The sequence below is a fragment of the Siniperca chuatsi genome, linkage group LG5, assembly GCF_020085105.1.
Source record: "Siniperca chuatsi isolate FFG_IHB_CAS linkage group LG5, ASM2008510v1, whole genome shotgun sequence".
NCBI classification, from domain to species: Eukaryota; Metazoa; Chordata; class Actinopteri; order Centrarchiformes; family Sinipercidae; genus Siniperca; species Siniperca chuatsi.
Genome location: NC_058046.1, coordinates 26092723 through 26114065, shown reverse-complemented (window position 1 = coordinate 26114065; position 21343 = coordinate 26092723). Strand labels below are relative to the sequence as shown.

General features: G+C 38.6%; 1 protein-coding gene and 1 long non-coding RNA gene across 2 annotated transcripts; one reads left to right on the top strand and one right to left on the bottom strand.

Moving 5' to 3' along the window:
• The first annotated feature begins 2536 nt into the window (after positions 1–2536).
• On the top strand, positions 2537–12521 carry LOC122876347. The gene is made up of 2 exons (XR_006378065.1): positions 2537–3339; positions 10218–12521. It is a non-coding gene; the product is annotated as an uncharacterized LOC122876347 (long non-coding RNA).
• Positions 12219–20547, bottom strand: psat1 (phosphoserine aminotransferase 1). The gene is made up of 9 exons (XM_044196574.1): positions 20350–20547; positions 19273–19333; positions 18819–18888; positions 17170–17375; positions 15702–15874; positions 14855–15024; positions 13941–14069; positions 12877–13014; positions 12219–12642 (listed from the first exon to the last, which is right to left on the bottom strand). The coding sequence occupies exons 1-9, from the start codon at positions 20404–20406 to the stop codon at positions 12540–12542; spliced, it is 1107 nt and encodes a 368-aa protein (XP_044052509.1). The 5' UTR covers positions 20407–20547; the 3' UTR covers positions 12219–12539.
• Positions 20548–21343: the final 796 nt, after the last annotated feature.

The window sequence follows — 21343 nt, the reverse complement described above, 5'->3', positions numbered from 1 at the left end:
TAAAGATGGCGATGATTGCTTAATCATGATAAGAGGAGGCTGATACTATTCTTTCTGTGCTCTGATGAATGATGTTACTGGGGTTGCAGAATCGTCTGGTATCAATTTTATGTTTGGCGAGTGGATTGATAGTTTACTGTACTGATGATGAATTTGGGTACCCGTTCTGATACGCTGCACTACGGCTGCACAGATTACTCATGAGAGTCATGATTATGAACAGAAATAGTGCCCACAGAGCTGTGTGCACTTTGCTCAATCCACTCCTGGTGGCAAAAAAAGGCCTCATTAACCCCTGTGTCTTTGCTGACATTCTGTTATCACACACTGACAGACACACAGATAAACATGTGCATTAAATATTCACTAAAGTGTTTATTTTGGCAGACAGACAGACAGCCAGGCAAACACACTCGTGCACTCACTTGCACACACATGAACACAGATCCCCCAGGCAGCAATTAGTCCTGCCCCATAAGAGTTCCATACCTCATCTCACTTAGCTGTAGGTGCAAATGAAATTAGTCTTAATGCACTAACACTGGTCTCTCATCATAACATGAACGTGTCAGAGTCACACAGAGGCAAAGACACATGCGCTCACTCACGGCAGGATTTTTTTATTTCCTGCTGTGAAAGGTAGAATCTCAAAGAGAGCTGCAGAATTTTAATTCGGTTTCTGTGCGTGAGAAAGAGAGAGCTGACCAACAGTGTCAGATTGATCACACAACTGAGTTTATACTGAAGCTGCAATCTGTAAAGGGGAAATTGTGTATATATATTAATCTAAAGTGACACAATGTAAATGTCTCTTCAAGATAAAAGCAACTATTATTACATTTAGAAAAAAAGTGATGATATAGCATGTGATTTACAGTGTAATTGTGTAAATTAGCTACCAATAAGATACCAACTGGTTCCTAATTCTACTTAAATGTAAGCACAGAGGAAGAAAAAAAGACTATGGGGAACAAGGAAGTAACAACTGGCCATTTTAGAGGAAAGGAGAAATAAATTATACTGTTATTTATTTTTGTAAATAATGTTATTAACTGTGATCCTAAACAAATTTAAAGAAGCAAAACAGAATACTTGGTAACATTTTATATTAATTCATTGTTCAGTTATTATCGGTAACTTTATTCTCCATAAATATTGAACTCTATGCTTGCCTGAATACAAATGTAACATTTTGCATATTTGTGTTTGCATGTGTGATCAAAGGACTCTTTAGAGTCAAGAGTGCCAATTAAACACTGCCCTTATTCCCCCTATACTTATTGTCAAATTACATTGTTCTTTCCAGGAAACATCTTGAAAATTTAAAGGAAATTATGCTGAAATGACATACCTGTAAAATAAAGAGCTGAACTGATTTCTAAGCCATAAATGATTTTCTCATTCCACTGAAAATTAGAAATTAATATATTTTTTGACTTAACCCACATGACAGCATCTGATCACAGTGTTTACAAGCTCTTAAGTAATCTGATTATTCACAGCATTTGGCATTAATCAGACTATTAAGAAAAATGCAGTTTGCTTTAAGACTACAATGATAACTGACAACAGCAAAGAAAGGAAGCATTTATTTAATTTGACAGTAATGAGATGATTGGCTCCAAGAGTTTGTGGCAAAATCTGATTGGTTGAAGTTAAAAAAAAATGTGAAAGCCCTCAGTCAGCTGATTGAGTTGGACACAGAAAGGAAAAATTAAGCATTAAGATAGTCTTTCGCTGAGCTTAATATCAATCAGGAGAGACTAATTGAAAGAAGGAGTTTGAAGAGTTATTAAGAAATGTTTCTCTGTACAGTAACAGCAAGGAAAATAGACAGAACATAAACAGAATAAAATATATGCAAAACCTGATTTCTTTACTATAACCTGATTTATCACAGTAATCTGGTTTGTAAACATAGTCATTGATGCAGCAAAACCATAAAAAAAACAAATGCGATTCCATGCCATGACTTTACCACATGAGTAAGTTAAGCACACTTGTACCACAGCAGTGCTGAATGAATGAGTGTCAGCGGTGGCAAAATGACAATGTAACACTCAAATCAATGGCACTCTGCTGCTAATGAATGACAAGGCTAATTGCGGGAACGGCTTGTTGCTCTTTGGTTTAGATAAATACTCCAACAAGTGAAGTGCTTTAATTATCCCCAGTGTGTTTGTGCCTGAGCGCTGTCGCCACCGCTTCACTCGAGATGCCTGCAGAATGAGACAAGCTAATTAGGAGTGATTTCCCCGCTCCCCACTCATTAATAACACAACAGCAATTAAGAGGAGCTAGCGGAACATGGTGCATTTGGTGCTAACAAGATTAGCCTCATGGAGCAATGAGTTTACGAGACAGACAGACACACACACAGAACAGGAAAGATAAAGCTGGGAAAGAGATTCAATTAAGAAAGAAAGATATTAGAAGGCGTTGAAAGGAGAGAGATGGTGTGGATGTAAGGAATTGAAAAGAGAGTGAAGAGAAAGGAGGATGAAAGGAGGCAGAGAAAAGAGGTGGTAGTAAGGAAAAGGCAAATTAAGTAAAATGAGGAAGAGAAGGACGAGGAAGGTGCAGACAAGGAGGAAGAAAGGGACAGAAGACAGGATAGTAAAAATAGAGAGAAACTGTGTGCTTCTGATTCAAACAGAACCTTTTTTTCATTGTCCTGCATGAATCACCAGAGTGGCCTTTAAGTGGGCTGTTGCATAAAGGACATTTAGTTTCATGAGCTCACTGAATAATAACAGAGGCAGGGAAGAGTGCACCTCCGAGTGTGACAGTGTTTAATTAACAATACTTGAGCATGTGTGAGAGAGATAATATAGAGGTAATAAATAAACATTCAGAATGTAAAAAAAAAAAATGCAGTAGGCCTATGTAGGTTATGTTTACACTCAGGCACCAGTTTATTACAAGAAGGTACAACAATCAGTACATGGAATTAGATCGCCAGTACAATGAGTCACATGGCTGTGATTTGCTATAAAAAGTAGGCCGACAGGTTTCAAGGGGTTCCTTTACTACTAAATAAAGTAATAGGATAAACTAAATTAGGGGCCTGAGCAATTTGGAGCAGGATTAAGTTTAACTGAATCTCCTGGGCACATACAAACAAGACTAAGAGTCTACAGCCATGCTAACGTCTCTGTGATGCCGTATGTAGGCATAGCTAAATGCTAACGTCAGCATGCTAATGTAGCATCAAAGATACTCTGGTAACATAGCTGAAAAGGTTCAAGTTAAATCCTGCTAAACGGGACAACGGTGCAACCTGCTGTTGTAAAATGATACCTGCATTGAGCGGTAAAGCTACGGAGGATTTGCCATAAGGTAATGTGTCTGTGAATGTCTGTGGACAAAACAATGTTAACCAACTTGAAAAGCACATAAAAGTTGAGCTGGCTTTATTTGGTTGGATTTTATTTGTCTGAGATTAAATTTGCCATGTTTTTATTAAGTCAACCGTTCATTTATATGTGTTTTATTGCCAGTAAAAATCTCTGTAGTTAGCTAGCTAACATTAAGATGAGGCCGTCTTTCCAGACAGAGCATGCACTGTTGAGATGACCATTCTACACTGTTGTCCTTTGTCATAAATGCAGATGCAGAAATACAGATGGGAATAAACTGCTGTTACCACAAACCTGATCAGCTCTGCAAGATTAATTAACAGGGCCAAATCACAGAGATCACACTAACATGTTCCCAACATAGACTATATAAAAGAAGTGGACGTAGTGACCGTAACGTCACCCATTGGTTTTTAAAGCCTCGAGATTGGCATAATGGCCGTCGCCATCTTGGTTTTTTGCAACCAGGGACTGGCAGAGACCATATTTAGACGAGGGGGTGGAGCCAGGGAGCATAGCAAACGCTAAGTTATCAGCAAGCGCTAGCTAGATTAGCAAGGTGCATCTGTAATTCACATTAACTGTCATGTTAATTGGGATGCTAATATTGGCTAGCGAAAAAAACAGTCTTAAAACAAAATGTACTTACCAGAAAAAATGAACAGCCGACTCCTTGAGTGTCTTTTAGTAGGCTACAACCGAATGCTGAACAAGACATTTTTAGGCGACGAAAATGTTAGTTAACTTTTATGAACTGAAAACACAAGGGTCAAAGCCCTTAACGAAAACAACGACAGCACCCAAAAACAAGTTCAAGGCTAGTTAAATGTGCACAGTGCAGTGGATACCGAGTCGCCTCTATCCTGATTGACAGGTCGCTGTGGCAGCGAGGTAACCCTGCCCTAAAGCATACCCTGCTTTATCGTCTATTTTACTCTAAATGTGACCATAGTTTACTAAATGAATATCATGCTGTATTGAAGAAGACTTGGTACTAGCGATTGAGACCATAAACTCATTAGGAAAGGTAATAAGAGGTAATAAATCAAGTGAGAAGTAGGGTCATTTTCTTATAGACTTCTATTCAATCAGACTTCTTTTTGGAACCAGTGCAGTCGCCCCCTGCTGGTCACTAGAACGAATGCAGGTTTAAGGCACTTCAGAATCAGAATCAGAAATACTTTATTGATCCCCGAGGTGAAACTCTGTCATTACAGCTGCTCACTATCACGTCAAAGCACACTTGAGAATAGAAGGAATAGAAGTACTAAGCAAATTAAAATATAATACGCTATAATACAGGTAAGATAAATTAAGTACTTCCACATTGGCTTCACTTTTCAGCCCCAGAGGTTGCCGCTTGGTTCCCAATGACAATACTAAAATGCTGATGTTTAGCATGTATAATGTTTACCACATTCACCATCTTAGTTTAGCTTGTTAGCATGCTAAGATTTTCTAATTAACACCAAACACAAAGTACAGTTGAGGCTGATGGGAATGTCTAGTTTTGCAGGTATTTGGCCAGAAACCAAAGTAGACCATTTTTGACCTGATGGTGGCGCTAGATGAAACATTAAGGGATCACATGGGTTACTACAGTTCATCTCAAGGGAAACATGAATGTCTGTACATCATTTCATGGCAGCTCGTCTAATAGTTGCTGAGACGTTTCACTCAAACAAACAATTTGTCAACATCATGATGCCGCTAGAGGAGAAGCCAGGGGATCACATCCTCTGGACACCAGAAAAGTCTGTACAAAATGTCGTGGTAATCCACCAATAGTTGTTTGAATACAATATTTTGATCTACCAAAGTGGTGGAGCAACCAAGCGACACACATTAAAAAGGAAAATCCCACTCACCCTTAGCAAACTGGTTTAATTTGCTGAGGGTGAGTGCCGACAGCAGCAAAAATACATTTACCAACCAAGTGAAAACATTTTTTTTTGGTGAACTCACCCTTCAACTTCTCCAAAACTGCAGTTGCGATCTATTATCATGATGCCAGTGGTTCTCTGTGCATGTTGCTTCTGTGATGTTAAACTTTGCAATTTGTAATTAAAACATGAATCTGTGTTTTGTGCTAGTGCCGACCTCGGTGTGGCACTGTTTAACAAACTAGCTCATTTACAGTGTGCAGACATTCTCTGGCACAAGTGTCTTCCCTTTCTGTTGCTTTTTTGTGGCAATTGTACTGTCATAAGCAATAATGAGAAACTGAAACAAAACAATCTAGCGTGTTCATAAATAATAAGCCTTGCAACAAAAGGTTCAAAACCGAGGGCCATCCTGGACTTCAATTTTATGCTGTCCATGACCACTACAAGCACGTTGGGCTCTTGGTTCTGGAAGAGCTCATTTGACCAAGTTAAAGCTGCATTAATTCATATTTTTAGATAGGAGCTTGTATTTATAAAGCTCTGATAAATCCACTGTACGCTACCTGCTCAGCACCAAACAAGCGACTAGCTGTTGAACATAGTGGAGTCAGCAGAGCCAGATAAAGAGCCAGATATTTTCCTCAAGAGCTGGTTAAGACCTAAACGGAGCTAGATGGAGAGTGAATATTGGACTTACATTCAGCAAGTGGGCACTAGCACGACTCCAAATAAATGCTAATGCTGCTTCATGTCTGCTACATGTGTAAATAAGCAACCATTTGTGAACATATTCACAATAACACATTTATATGTCAATGTTGTGTTTAAAGCCAAAAAAAATCAATTGATACAGGTTTAAGGATCAAACCACTAGGGAGTTATTTAAAAATATAACAGAAATACTATATATTTTGGATAACTTATTTGTACCCGCTATCATCTCACAGGGTACACTTAATCCACATGAAGCCACCATTTTCCACTTAAACTATGCATTTTCCCGTGTGTGCTGCACTGTATGCAGCAGTGTGGCAACACAGTTTTGGGGGCGAAACACAATCATTCTTTCTTCTTTTTTTGGGGAAAAGTGTACTAAATGCTCTGTAATGCAAACTGAGCATTCCCAGGAAAAAATAAACTAGTTCATGGATAAATTCAGAATTTAGTGATCTTCTTTGAGCAGACAGCATATACAGTATCTATAGAAAACAGATTCTGAGGAAATGCAAACTGTGTGTGCATGTGTGTGTGTGTGCATGTGTGTGTGTATGTGTCTCTCTGAAAAAGACTGTATAAAGGATGTCAGTCACAGTAACTTTTCATGCTGCAAGCATGGAGCTCTTGACAAGAGACTCAATCAGCAGCACTAAAGCCTGCCTCTGCCTCCTCTGCCTCTGCCACCCTACTTTTGTGTCGACTAATCTCCACTGTAGGATGTAGAGGAGCCATTTGATATTGTCTTCCCCGGTGTTTTTCATTATCACCGTCTTACTGCAGCCTGCCAGTGGCATTACCGCAACATTAGTGGGCTTGACAGGACGAGAATCACCACACAATCCTGTCACAACCTCCCATCTCTGCTGTAACCCTACTCGCATTTCAAAGCCCCTCTGCCTCTTCTTATCTTTCACGGGTTTTTTTCTGCTTTGAGGTGGATCCGCAGCAGGGTCATGGACAATATTTTGGGGGAAATTGCTGAGACGTTAGGCAGTTTGTCAGAATCCAAATTGCATTTAGGAAGAGAGTAGAGTATAAAGAACTTGTCATTGTACATATGATAGAGACACAAGAGCAAATTCTCCATTGGAAAGATTGAAATGCATAAAATTATAAACTATTTTCTCATACCTCCTCCAAATATCCCTCTTCTCAAATATAGAGTTGAAAATTGCTCAATTTAACTTAACAAGCATTCTTTGCCAAACATGATCCTTTTTGTCCTTTATGTTATTTCCTGACTGCCATAAACTCACACTGCACAGTCCATTTCACAGCCACAAGCACAAACAGAAACGTTTGTTCAACCCAGTCATGCACTTGCAAACATGCACAAATTGTTGACAGGCTTGTTCCAATTAATGCATGACTGCTACCAATAGCGCCCTCCAGTGGCTGTTGCAGCCCACAGCAGCAGGCTTTTTTTAATGGACTGTACAAGTTCTACAGCTTCATCATCAACACCTCTAATGAGCGATCTTGTCTCCACAACTCTTGGATGGATTTCCATGAATTCCTGTATGTTCCCCTCAGGATGAATTCTAATCACTTTGATGATCCACTGACTTTTCATCTAGCACCATCATCAGGTCAAAATTTCAATTTGTCAGATACTTTGGTTAATGACTAAATAATTGCAAAACTAATGCCATTTCCATCAGCCTGAGATGTACTTTCTGTTTAGTGCTAAATAGTAAAGGTTAGCATGCTAATACACTAAGCTAAGATGATGAACATGGTAGACATTATTTCTGCTAAACATCAACATATTGACATTGTTATTGTGAGCATGTTAGCATGCTGATGTTAGCATTTAACCCAAAGCACTGCTATTCCTAAATGCAGCTTCACAGAGCCACTAGCATGGCTGAAGACTCTTAGTCTTGTTTCAATATCCAAAGTTGCACTACACCTTGATCCAAACACAGAATTGCACATTTTCAAGTTCCCATCTTGTACATCATCACAATAGACATCCTCTTCCCATGATCTGAAGCACCATGGCCATGAAGGGTGCCAGGAGAGGTTAGATAAACTAGGAGCTGAGCTAAAAACACACACAGGGAATAAGCTAACTGCCTGTGCACTTGCTGAAAATGCAGAGTGCCTCAGGTCTTGGTACGCTGAAGAGTAGCCACCAAATTAAGCTGAAAAGCTAAAGATGGAAGTAAAGGAGCTCAGATGTGTGTTTATGCCCCTGTGGCTCTAACAGGAGGTGGCAAAGAAAGGTTCACTGATGACTAGACAAAAATGAGCGAAGTTCCTGCAGATGATGGGAGCATGAAGGCAACCAAGGCCACCGTTGAAGATGACCATGAACTAAGACAAGCTGCTAGACTTAAGCCTTAGAAAGCTGCAGGTAGAAATGTATCATACCAACACAAAACTCATCTGGCTTAAAGCAATACCTCACTCTGGCAGAAGATTTTTACCTATCAGCACACAAACCTTCGCAGCAGGTCCAACATCTCCCACCCGGGGGATCCACAGTCAACACCAGCATTCAGACTTTCTCCCCTGCTCTTGGTATTGATATTTGCTAACAGCCAAAATTACTTTTTGAAAAGAATCATCTGGGATGTTATATAAAATAATAACTCCTGGATCAACTTTACCTTGTGTTTCATTACATTTCAAAATGAAAGTAAGAAAAGTAGCTGGTTGCTTTTTTTTCTGTGGTCACCAACTAGTCGCTAGTAGTTTCAGAGGTTACACTTCATGATCATGATCATTAAATCTATGAGGGGGGAAAAGAACTTAATGAGAAATATCACTTAAAGGATCTTGCTTCTAAAAAAAGCAGGTTGTAACATAACACGGATGCTAAGCCTGAAAACATGTTGAGAGGCTTCCAGGTTAATAGCTCAATTCCCACTTATTCCACCCATACAACCATTAATGCACTGTTATGAGTTGTAAAGCATGAAATATAAAAGCACTGACATAACGGTGCATCTCATGCTCTATTAACACCATGCCCACCCCACACTAATAGCCTTTTTACACAAGTCTACATCAGGATGGCAGTCATCTGGAGAGTTATTCCTGCTAATCACCTAAAATGTCCAGCTCCTGGAAAGTGAATCATATCATGTGCCTTACAACAATAACTGTAAACAACATGATTTTCTGCGTCTAATATGGATATATTTTCAGTGGAAAGTGAAATGCAACTACACTGAGTTCTAATCATTTGGAGACTGTCTCTCTGTCGAAACATTATGAAGCAGAGATGTGTATTTTCGGATAGGATACAGATTTTGTTCTTTAGTTGAGGAACCTTTGCCTGTGGTGGTGAGTTGACCTTATCAGAGGATACCACAGGCATCAGTGTGCGTGCGTGTGTGTGTGTGCATGCATGTGTGTGTGTTTGTGCATGCAGGCATGAGAGCGAGAATACAATACAATTAATTTTCCTTCTCTCTTTTTCTGAAGTGAGTAATTATCAGTAATTAGTTGTTTCAACCCATGTTTTGTTTATCGTTTTTGGGTATTTTGTGTATTACCATATTGTCTATTATCAGACACTATTGTTATTCTATTATTATATGCTGTCTATTATATGCTATTTATTGTTTATGCTTTAGCAACATGATTTAATCGAAATATGCCAGTAAAGCCTCATTTAATGGGTTGGCCAACATCAGACATCACTATGAAATTAGTCATACCACCTATTTGATCACCTCTAAGTTTCTTGATGAACACTTCCACCTAGAGGTCATTTGCAGCAAAAACATCTTCTAGTTTCATTTATGTTCAAGCTTGTTAGCAGCAATGTGGGTGAGACTCTAAATATTTGGGCATCTTATGAGTTATGAGTCAGTATCCTCTTTTATATCTCTTCTTAAAACAAACTTTTATTTAAAAGCTTATCTTGATTTTAACTGAGCTTTTCTTTCTTTGAACTTGATTTTACCTCAATTGTGTCTTTATTTATTTTGTCTTACATCATTGGAATTTGTTTTACTTATTTAATTCTGTCTTCTATATTTTATTTTCTAATTGTTGATTTTTATTTTCTGCCTTGTGTAAAACACTTTGGAACCTGGGTTTTGGAAAGTGCTCTATAAACAAAAATGATTATGTTGATTTATTTATTATGTTTTCAGATAAATATCTGCTATATCCAACTACTTGCATGCATTTTGAATGCGATGTCTTTCAATGTTTAACAACCTTGTTTTTAGTTATTCTTTTAATTTGAACGCATTCATTCTAGCATTGTCCAGTCGGCTTTGTTTTGTTTTTTCAGTCTGGTGGGCTTTAAAAGGGTTGCATAAGCCACAGAGGCCTATCACAGATAAAGTGATGTTGAGTGATGAAACAGACAGTGAGGAACTGGAGAAGAGCTGTTGGCAGGTTTGGGGTCGGTCATGACACTCCCATACGAAGTAGGAAAGAGTCAGAAAAATAAAGCAAACACACACACACACACCACAGCTCACACAATCCCCTCACAACAGACATTTTCTCAAAAAATGTTTCAGTCATTGTGAACCAAACCTACATAATAATTTTGTATTTTTAGTAGCCTGTAAGGATATGTTACATCATTGATCCCTGTAATGAAATTCTCATTTTGCCACCTTCTGCCCTTCCTGTTTTGCTTCGCCTCCAGGGAGGTCAAAGGTCAGGGTCAGACGCACTCAAGTGCTCCTGGAGCTGGCACAGCTGCAGTGTCTTGCTGAAGAGCTGCCTCAGCGGGGTGAACGCAGCAGGGACCTGGCCTCTGGACATCCAGATGGAGGACGGTCTCTCTCACCATGAAGCCATCCTGCCGCCCTGCTGATGTTATATAGACCTGTTCACTCCTACATACCGGGATGTTTTTGCTGTCAGTGGGCAATGAAGCAGTAGGACGTGACTGCTTAACCTCACATGGAAAAGACTAACTGTGCTTGTAAAATAGTTGTGCTGCATATTATTATTTAAGAGTAACTTAACACCAGGCTAAAAAGCAAATTTTCACTGCCCTCTCTGGTTGAAAGTTTCAAGTCTGTTGCGCCACACAGCATGACTGATGGAATTGGTTGTGTGTGGCCAGAAGCATACTCTGTTACACTTGTAACCACACCTGCAGTACACTAATACGTCTGCATTACTGCAGAAAGATTTTCAGCTGCTAAAATTGTTTTTTTTAAAAGCCAGAAGGATTTTGAGTCCAGAGGGTGTCAATCTGCAAATTAAGAGTTATTAGGAAAGTCACATTTTATCTTTGGCTAACACAATTGGTAGATGATTGTTGTTGGTTAAAATGTCAGTTCACCCAAATTACAAAAAATGTTTTCTCGCTTACCACTGGCCATCAGCATCTAGCCATGCAGATATTTTTGGTTTTTAGCTTGCAGGTCCCTTCTTGACCTTGGAAACAGCAGGTTGACAAAAAAAAAAAATCCTCAACATGGTCAAACTTACTTTTTGTTTCCAAAGCTTTAAATCGCATCTCGTGGCCCTCGTTAGCAGATGGAGTTGCTCAGTTGTCGTGGAGATAGTTAGGTTGTTATCACGTGACCCAAGTATGGAATTGCGGTCACATGATAACAGCTGGTCATGTATGAGTTCATAATCCCTGTCTCTATCTGAAACAAGTACATTGGACCTTCTTTGTAAAAGGTTTGGTTTTATTTGCCCTGGTTTTGGAATATCCATATCTGGGATTTTCTGCCTCCACCCCAATACAATGGAGGTGAATGTTTGTTCCACTGATGTGACCTTGTGACCTGATGTGTTTTGTGTGATAATAATTATGTTCAGCAAGATTTGTTTTGATGTTGCAAGCGCCTACAATATTCATTATTGATTACTGTTTGGAATATGGTACCGCCTCTTGGCTACATTGTTGTGCTTCATTATGTCAACAGCACTCCTGTGTTTGTAACATTGTTCCATCCATACCAAAACAAAGCTGAGCATATTGATTTATTATATTTTCATTAACGGGAGCGCCACAGACAAAATTCCATTCACCTCCACTGTATTGCTGTGGAGGCAGAAATCTCGGACACTGATATCTTAAAAACCTGGGCAAACAACACCAAAACTGTCTGCATGGCTAAATAATAGAGATAAGTGAGAAATCGTGTTTTTCACAGGTTTTTCACGAGCAGGCCAGCAGTTTGGTTGTTTAGCACTGCTCCTCTGTTCTCAGAAGTGAGAAATGATCACTCACTGATATTGGTTGATAACGGTTTTAAATTACAAAATGTGGTCCATTGTAAAACAGCACTCGAAGAAATGACGCTACAAAAAAAAGTATTGCCAAGTTAGATTTACTGAAATGTAAATATATTTTGAACGAGTAATAGGAATTACGTACAGTATGTATATCAAAGCACTGTTAGTCAATAAATGCATTCAAAAGAGTAACTGTATGAAACACAGATGTAATTAAGACATTTCTGGCAACAGTAGTGGTTAAAGCTTATTAGCAACAATGAGACAAGTGTCTAAAGGTGCACCTTACAGATCCAACATGGATCTCAACTAGAGGTAAACACGAGGGGTTTTTTTGTAACTGTACTGGAGTAATTAAATGCCACTGTGTGACATCAGCTGACTTTTAGTGTGGCCTGTTTTATTGGTGCTCTTTCAGGAATTCTTTCATATAGGCAGTCAGGGCTTCAGTGTCCTCCACTGTTACAGCATTGTACAAAGATGCACGAATTCCTCCAACTGACCTGCAGGGGGAGACAAACCGTCATGTTTGCAAAGGTTTACAAAAAAAGGAGAAGTAGCTCTGTAACAGAGTCATTACAAGAAAACAAATCCATTATGCATCCAGCTACTGGTGTTCATGTTTAACTTTACATAACTTGTGAAAAAATTCAGGACCCGGTATTCTCTCTACTAACCCATGAATATAGCAACAAAGTAGGTATTAATTAAAGGAGGCATGTGTTTGACAAACTAACCTGTGTCCTTTCAGCGATATCATGCCACGTTTGAATGCGCCGTCCAGAAACTTCTTTTCCAAGGCGTCATCTCCCTCTTTCTTTCCCACACGAAACGGTACATTCATGCGGCTTCGACAAGCCTCGTCTACAGGACACCTGGACAGGTGGGCACAGATGGAGGTTCTGTAGTTCTAGTTTTAATTTTACTTAGTTACTCTCATTGTAGACTATAAAGTGTGTGCAGTTATTGTCTAACTGTAAAAAGCATCGTTTGCAAGGCAAAAAAGAAAAAAAAAAAGATTATGTTAATAATAAAATAATTCAAGGGGGGGTTATCCGGTAATAGGCTAGGCTTTGATGTAAATCACCTTTAGTTTGGTCTAGTAGCCTATACTCAAGTAATTTGTTGTTATTCATGTGTACACATTACATTAGGTATTTTTCTTGAGGCTGCGTTATTTTTCCTTATAGTTATATTATGAAAGAGAGCTCTTATTTTGAAGGTGAATTGTTGGAAGTGTAAATGCACAGTGAAAACATCGAGACTGTTATGTTTGTCTTGATTGTAGCTTAAAAGTGACCATTTATTAAGTTAAATATGCTGACATGTAGCCCTCTATTAGAGCTTGACATTTTGTCAAGTTAAAGATAAAGAGTAATTCATGATTGAAGTATAAATAGTAATTCATCATCAGTCTGAGATTTATATTGCAATATCTTAAAAGCTTGTTAGTCTAATGTCACTGGAGGATTATAAAGCTACAGTGTTAGGATACCAAATGATGGTAAGGTTTTTATTTTCCTTTTTAGCTCTTTGAGCTACAGTATTGTGCATTTCGTTCTTCATTATACCTTTTGTGAACCATCAGTTGAAGAGTTTGACCATCATTCAGCCGGGCATGCTGTACAGTATTTCATGCTGATACAGGTGGATTCAAGTTTTAAAGCTTGTTGTTGCAGATACAGTAAAGCGTGAAATAGACTGTGGACCTGGACTGACACTGATGGTTCACAGTATATAACATTCCCAGAGTTTTATGTTTTGACCTTAACATCTGCTGCTGAAGTTTTGTGATACTTACACATAGAAACCATTAGAGGCGTTGATGAGGTCATAAATCATGGAGGACTTCTGCTTGCTGAGCTTCTCCATGGCACCGCTGCCGCCATTGTTCTTAATCCACTCTAGAACCAGACCCATGATGTAGATACTGAACCGACAAAACACACAAAGTAGTAAGAATTACTGTTGCTACTGTCTGTGTTTTCCCTTCCTTACATCAAAATTAAGTTATGAAAACATTTTTACAGGATGATAGTGAAATGTTTTTATATAGCCTTAAAAAGGAATAGTTCAATATTTTGGGAAACACGCTTGTTTGCTTTCCTGCTGAGAGTTTGATGAGAAAATCAATACTACTCTCATGTAGAGTCTCAAAGACATATAAGGCTATAGCCAGCAGCCGGTTAGCTTAGCTTAGCACACAGTAAGGACTGGAAATAAGGTTAATTCTCACTATTTAACATGTTATATTGTCTTGTTTGCCTTATCCATCCATAAAACAAAATGTAAAAAACTGGTTTTTTTTGTTTGTTTTTTACCTTCGGAAAGATCCAGGCTAGCTCCCCCCACCCCCCGTTTCCAGTCTTTATGCTAAGCTAAGAGCTAACCAGCGGCTGCCTGTAGCTTCATATTTAACAGACAGACATGGCAGTTGTATCAATCTTCTCATCGAACTCTCGGCAAGAAAGCAAATAATCCGAGTCCCCAAAATGTTGAATTATTCCTTTAAAACTTGTCTGGTGAAAAATGCAACCAGCAATTCCAGGAGACACACATAGAAATCAGTAAAAAGTTCAGCATGTTTTGTTTTTTAAAATTGTGAAACATGTACATTTTACAAATGTCTTTAACCTAGCTACTAATATATAGATAATCCTTCATCTGTAGGAAACAGAGGAGCTTCTAACGTTAAAAACAGAGGTGAGTCTGTACCTGAAACACGGCGGTGTGTTGTAGAGGGAGTTCATTTCAGCCTGCACCTTGTAGTCCAGGACAATGGGACACTCTTTCAGAGCGTGGCCTAACAAGTCCTCTCGCACGATGACCACAGTTACCCCGGCACAGCCCACATTCTTCTGAGCCCCGGCGAAAATCAGCCCAAACTAAACCATGCAAGAGGACACATTAAAATATGACTCTCTATAACCACGTTATCGTTTTGGGGAGCAAAAACTGTTACATTTGGCTTGAGGGGATCACAAGAGGAAAGGCAGTGTCAAAAGGGTTTATCCTCTACGGTGGCTATTTTACGACATCTCAGACTCAGCTCTACATTGTCAGACTTGGCTCCGCTTTGTTCAGTCTAAGCTGTACGTACTTTAGCAGGCTCAGTTGTACTAGGGCTGCTTAGAGCTAAATGATAATCCACCATGCTGACATTATCATGTTAACATGTGAACAGGTATTTGATATTAACATGCTGATGTTTAGCATGTAGCATTCAGCATCTTAGCATGCTAACAAGGCTAGATCTTCATTTGTCGTTTATTTTTCTATGATTTCTCTCTTATTTTCTCTTTCTAATATCTTACCTTACGCAATCTTATTATTACTTAAATTATTTTATCTTGTATATGTTTTTAACATCAGCATTTTGTGTGTCTTGTTTTGGCTTTTGGATGGGTGCTCTTGTTGCCAATGAAATTTCACTCACAGTTTAGGGACAATAAAGGTTTTCCAGACTGTTTATACAATCAGTATGGACATTTGGGGAAAAGGGGCCCAGAAGCAAAAGAGTTGAATTTTTTTTTTTTTTTTAAAAGGTCATTCTTGTCTTCACCTTGGACACATCCACAGGTCGGGACAGAAAGTTGGAGGACATGTCGCTGACAAGGACCACCCCGTTTGTTTCAGGCGTGAAGTTGTATTCCACACCGTGGACCGTCTCGTTGCAGCAGTAGTACACGTAGGAGGCCGAGGGGTTCAGGGTCCAGCTCCTGGGGTCGGGAATTTCTGGAAGGAGCAACAACAGAACATAGTTAAACAAGACTAAAGAGTCTGCAGCTACACCAGCAGCTCTGTGAGACTGAACTGTGTAAATACTAACATGTCTACAATGACAATATTTATATAAAGCTTGCCATGTTCATGATCTTAGGTTAGCGTGCAAGCGTGCTAACATAAAGTACAGCTGAGAATGGATTAATCATCTGGGCACCATAGATATCTGTGCCAAATTTCAAGCCATCAAATGGTTGTCGAGACATTCCCCTAAAAAAAAACAAAAATGTCCGTCTGCTGGTGGAACTAGAGGGAAAGTCAGGGGATCACCAAAGCCAGAGGAATTCATCCTGTGGGGACCATAAATGTTTTTACAAAAGTTCACGGCAATTCATCCAGCAGTTAAAATATTTCAAAAAGGACCAAAGCGGTGAACCGACGTTGCCATCCATAAAGCCACATTGCTAAAAACAGTAATATATACAGTATGTCATCCTGAATGCTTGTGCAAATACACCTCACAGCCCCTTTCTCAAACTAGGGGGTGGATATTTTTATCTTTCTAGATCTTTTTCTTAGGTGTGCCTGTTGTCTGCAGGACCAGGTGTTCAGAAAAAAAAAAAAAAAAAAGAGAGACTCCTGTTCCTGGTGATGAAAGATTGTGAAGGTTTCAGCCTGTCTGAGAACAGACAGAAGGAGCAACATATTTGGATTTGGATTTTGTATTACATTATCTTTTATTCCATATGTGTAAAATTTATTTTACATTTCCAATTAAATGTAATTCCAAAAACACTGTAAAATTGCCTCCAAACATTCGATAAAGCAGAACCCCACTGAAAACCAATCAGACACAACCATGTGGAAAAGGCTGCTCGCATACCAGAGTCTTTCACTGGTAGTTGGCTCTATTGTTCATTATGTAACAGCCTGAACACACAGCCAGATTTTGCGGGGGGACCATCCTAATGCAGCTTGAATGACAATGACCAACTCATAAGAGCTGAACACTATTTTTTGATGTGGGCGGTGATGGCATTTAAATTGAACTTTAAAACAAATAAACAAAAACAAAACTAAATTTTAAATTCTTTGTGTCATCCAAGAAATGACTTGAATAACAAAACCTCCATTCTGGGACTAAACCTTGTCACTAATACATGCTTGCTATTGTAAAAATGGTGGTGGTGGCAGTTATTGTTTGATTTTTCTTCTTCTTCTTTTTGTTAGAATAGGCGAAGAAGACCATTATTATTCTGTATTAACACAAATCGCATTAAGACATTTCCCCATGCACACAGACTCACTCGTGTAACTATCCAGCTTCGGGTGGACAATGTTGACTTTGCCGTATTTCTCAGCTTCTTTTGCTGCTTTTGCTGACCATGTGCCGGTCACCAGGTAATCGGCACACTTGTCCTCTTTAAGGCCAATCAGGTTAAGAGGAACAGCGCTGAACTGTCCAGACCCGCCGCCCTGTAGAAACATCACCTTGTAGTTGTCTGGGATGTTTCTGTGAAGACATAAGGTCACTGTATTAAACACTGTGTACAGTTGAGACAGACCGTCATCAGGTGAAGCACAGGTGTGGATGAAATATTACAATTAAAACGTGCAACTGTGTCTTGTTTCTTCACAGTTAAACATTCTGGTGCATTTAATGGAAATGGTAAAATGTCAGTATAAAACCAAGGTTATTGACACCATTTAAAAAGTAGATTAGAATTGACTGTATGGTGTCTGTTTCTTTAAGAATGACTTAGAAAAAAACACACAACCATCAAGTCTTACAGAAGGGATTTCTAGAGTCAGTCCATTCTGACCAATTCTGAGAAAATAAAAGCAACCTTAGCATGAATTTTAGCATGAAAGAAATTTTAATAACATATATTTACAATATAATAATAGTATGTACATTTTGTTGTTAAGCTTACTGTTATCTTTGTAATTATTTGTGGTAAATCTAAATCTTCGCAAAATCTTTGCAAATCTAAATACTGTATCTTAACAGATTTCCGTTTCTTTACTTTGGTTTATCTCATGATTTCCTGGTTGAAATTGTTTCCCGACAGTCTTACATGTTGGTCCAAAATGAACTGGGTTGAGATCTGGTGACAGTCAAACCATTCAGTGAGCAGTCTGTATTTGATGTTTCATTCAGGGTTTTCCTTTAGCCCTGGTGTTTAGGTTATTCAACTTTAGAATTGTAAACCTTTGGCAAATTAAGATATATGCTATTTTATGTATTTAATAGTTTATTTATATGATGATTTTATTAGTATGCTATGTTGAATGGTGTGCTGTCTGTCCTGCATTATGAGCTTACTGTTAATGGCATTAAGTTATCTCAACTCAATTTTAGGAGTTTGTGTGTTTGGTTTAGACCGCATTAAATCCAAACTTTTAAAATCCTTAACAATAAAAAAGGACTTAAACTCATAAAACATGAAAAGTCAAACACGTGGTTTGTAAAATGACAAACTTTTTGAAATACTGTAAAAGTACAGCAAGGTTCAACTCCTCCTCTTGAATCTTACGTTAATAACTATGCAGAGAAACACATCTACTTGGCTGACACTACCTTTGCACACCCTAAACTTTTTTGGCATTCAGCCATCAACAGCCTGGGCACAGAAGAGCCTGAAGAGAAACAGACCATGTTAAAAAAACAAAACAAAACAAAACTAGAAGGACTTGAAAAACATGGGCGAGAACGTACAGGTAAATATTAATGTGGCAATATTAGTGTTCCCATCATTCTACCTGTGCATTAATCTTATTTTACTCTTGTGTATTTCTGAGTGTGATGGTTTTATGCAACTAGAACAGAATATTAATTAACAATTAAGTGTTACGATGGTGCTGCAGTACAATATGACCATTGTCCCTTCCTTTATTGAGGAAAGGCTGAAGGAGGAGGATAATACAGTAGAAGCCACGTGAAACAAGCACTTACAACAACTCTCGCAGGAGACTCTCTGTTTTGTTGAGGATTTTGTTGAAGTCTGATGATCGGTGGCTCATCTCTGGTTTGAACAGAATCAAACACATTTGAATTTAATCTCACTGTCATTGGCATTTACTCACCTTTTTAGCAAATTGCGATTATATTTGGGTCATTTAACACTGGCACACATCTATAGAACATATTGCAGTACGTGAGGAGGCAGTGATCAGCTGTGAGGGCAGATGATGCTGTTGATGAGCTGCTTTGAGTAGATCACTGTAGTTATCATAAATCTGGACAGAGTCTCTTTAACTCATATGGTAAACACACAGTGTGTATTAATCACGTCAGCTATGGGCTACAGCTATGTATTAAACAACAAATATTTCATTTCAAATCACGAGGAATACAGTAGTTTTGTCTCATAATGACTTAAATGCAACCCATCTTTAGTTCTACTCACCGAGAACACTAATACCAACGCCGCTGTAGTTGAGGAGCTCCTTCTGTGCTTCAAGCAGCACCTGCAACATATAAAGTATTTCTTCAAAGACTACAAACATTTTGTCATTAACAAAGGTGGTATAATGGTACAGTCAGTCTAACAGGGACATTTTACCACTGAACACAATTAAATTAATTAATGTATTATTAGTATTCGTATTATTCATAGTGCTCTTTATCTGCATTTTATTTTATCCAGACCAAAATGATCCAGATGTGATTTGTTTAGAGCTTAGACATAACCACTGTGGCTCATTCCAGTACTACGAAGCTAAGTGACATTTGGTTAACGGTGAGAAACTACATTTAAAAAAAAAAACAGCAATGTGTCTAAGCTGCACAAAACCTAATAAAAAATAAGTTTTCTACAAAAAGGACCAAAACACAAATGACTCAGCCAACTACAAAGACCTGAATGTAACTGAATTTAGCAGAAGGTGCCTGTCAAACCCAAGTCTAACACTGGGACTGCTCTATTTAACTGATAAAACACAGAAAAGGGAGAACATTGCTTTTATCTGGGTGTTTGTTTTACCATAAAATGTATATATAGTTTGATAAGTGAGAGCTGTGGTGTGTTTTTCTGCCATCTAGAGGCTGGATCTGCTGCTGCAGCTGCCAGTGAAGCACAAAGGAGCAGGTTTCCACATGAATGAATGAGGCTGATGCAACTCAACGCACTGTTTTCAGCCTGTTGGAGCTGCGGGGACACATGCCAAGCCGAGACAGCAGCACTAAAGCCAACAGTCATTTTCTCACATAACTGCATGCCGGGGGCCAACAGATTCACCGTGATTATGTAAATGCTGTGTTTTGAACGTTGCTTTAATCAACCACATTAAATAACAAGGCTCGAAATGAGACCCAAAAAAGCCGTCTGAAGCGTGCATCTGCAGAAACAGCCTCCATCACAGAAGATCTCTTCATGAAAGTGACGTTTCTCTTTGCGGTACTTCACTTACCACAGTTAGCTTGTCTTTTACAGCTTTTTGCCATATTATTAACGTTACACAAGCAAAATGTCCTCTAAACTTACGGATTGGGGGAGTTTTGCAGGTCCAGCGCCAAAGTTGATGGTTTGTTTCTGCTCCATGATGTCAAACGACTTCCTGTGTTCAAGTGATGCTTCCTCCGTTTAATTCAGCGATGTGACTGACTTCCCCCTCAGCTTCTGCTGGGCTTGTACTCTCCTCCTGCAGCGCTCGGCGTTGATGCAATTTATGTAGGCTAGCTGTGTGTAAAATGTTGCGTTCAAGTGCACCTCGTAAACTCGTAATCTCGACTAACAAATTAAGGTAGACTTTGTATAGCCTACTGTGTAAGTAGACTATTAAATAAGAATAAAGCTAAAAAAAAATACATACGTAAACATAACGTACAACATATTGGTTTGATAAGTTAGTAATTTTGCACATATTAATAGATATTGTGGGTTTGTTTTCGTGATTTTTCTTTTTACATCATCCCCAAATATGAAAACAAAAAGAGCAAGAACTGTAACAAATGTTTAGCCGAATTTATTAAAAAAAAACACATCAACATCATCATCAACAAATTAGAGTAGCAACACGACAATGCTATAGACAGACTTATGTTTTTATGTTAAGCACATACTGTGCTTAGACCTGTAGGAACCTGTAGGAACCTGTAGGCAATGACTGTATTTCCTTTTTTGCTTTTTGTATGCATGTCTCTTTATGTAGGGGACACGACATGTTTTATATTTTACTTTTTAAACCTTCAAAGAGTTTTGTTAACACCCAGTGGGTCACTATAAACACATGCTACACAGGTCATAACAGCTGGATTAACCTATGTGTGTGCCCCAGGGCAGAAATTGCAGTTGGGGCTTCACAATTTTTCAAGTCAACATTTGTCAGATGTCCATAGGTACGATGAAAGTGTTTTTTCTTGCATTCCTCCTGTTCACACTGGACATTAAAAGATCCCTTTCCAACATGCTTTTAATGTAAGTGATGCGGCACACGATCTGCAGTCCTTGTTCTGTGCAAAAATACATTTCAAAGTTT

Bases quoted from the DNA above. Each gene is read 5' to 3' on its own strand.
- psat1 (XM_044196574.1), bottom strand. From the start codon at position 20,406: ATGGAGCAGAAACAAACCATCAACTTTGGCGCTGGACCTGCAAAACTC. The intron at 18,889-19,272 runs GTGAGTAGAACT...TGTTCAAACCAG, and splicing joins CGTTGGTATTAGTGTTCTCG to AGATGAGCCACCGATCATCA. The intron at 12,643-12,876 runs GTTAGTTTGTCA...CTCCCCCTGCAG, and splicing joins ATATCGCTGAAAGGACACAG to GTCAGTTGGAGGAATTCGTG.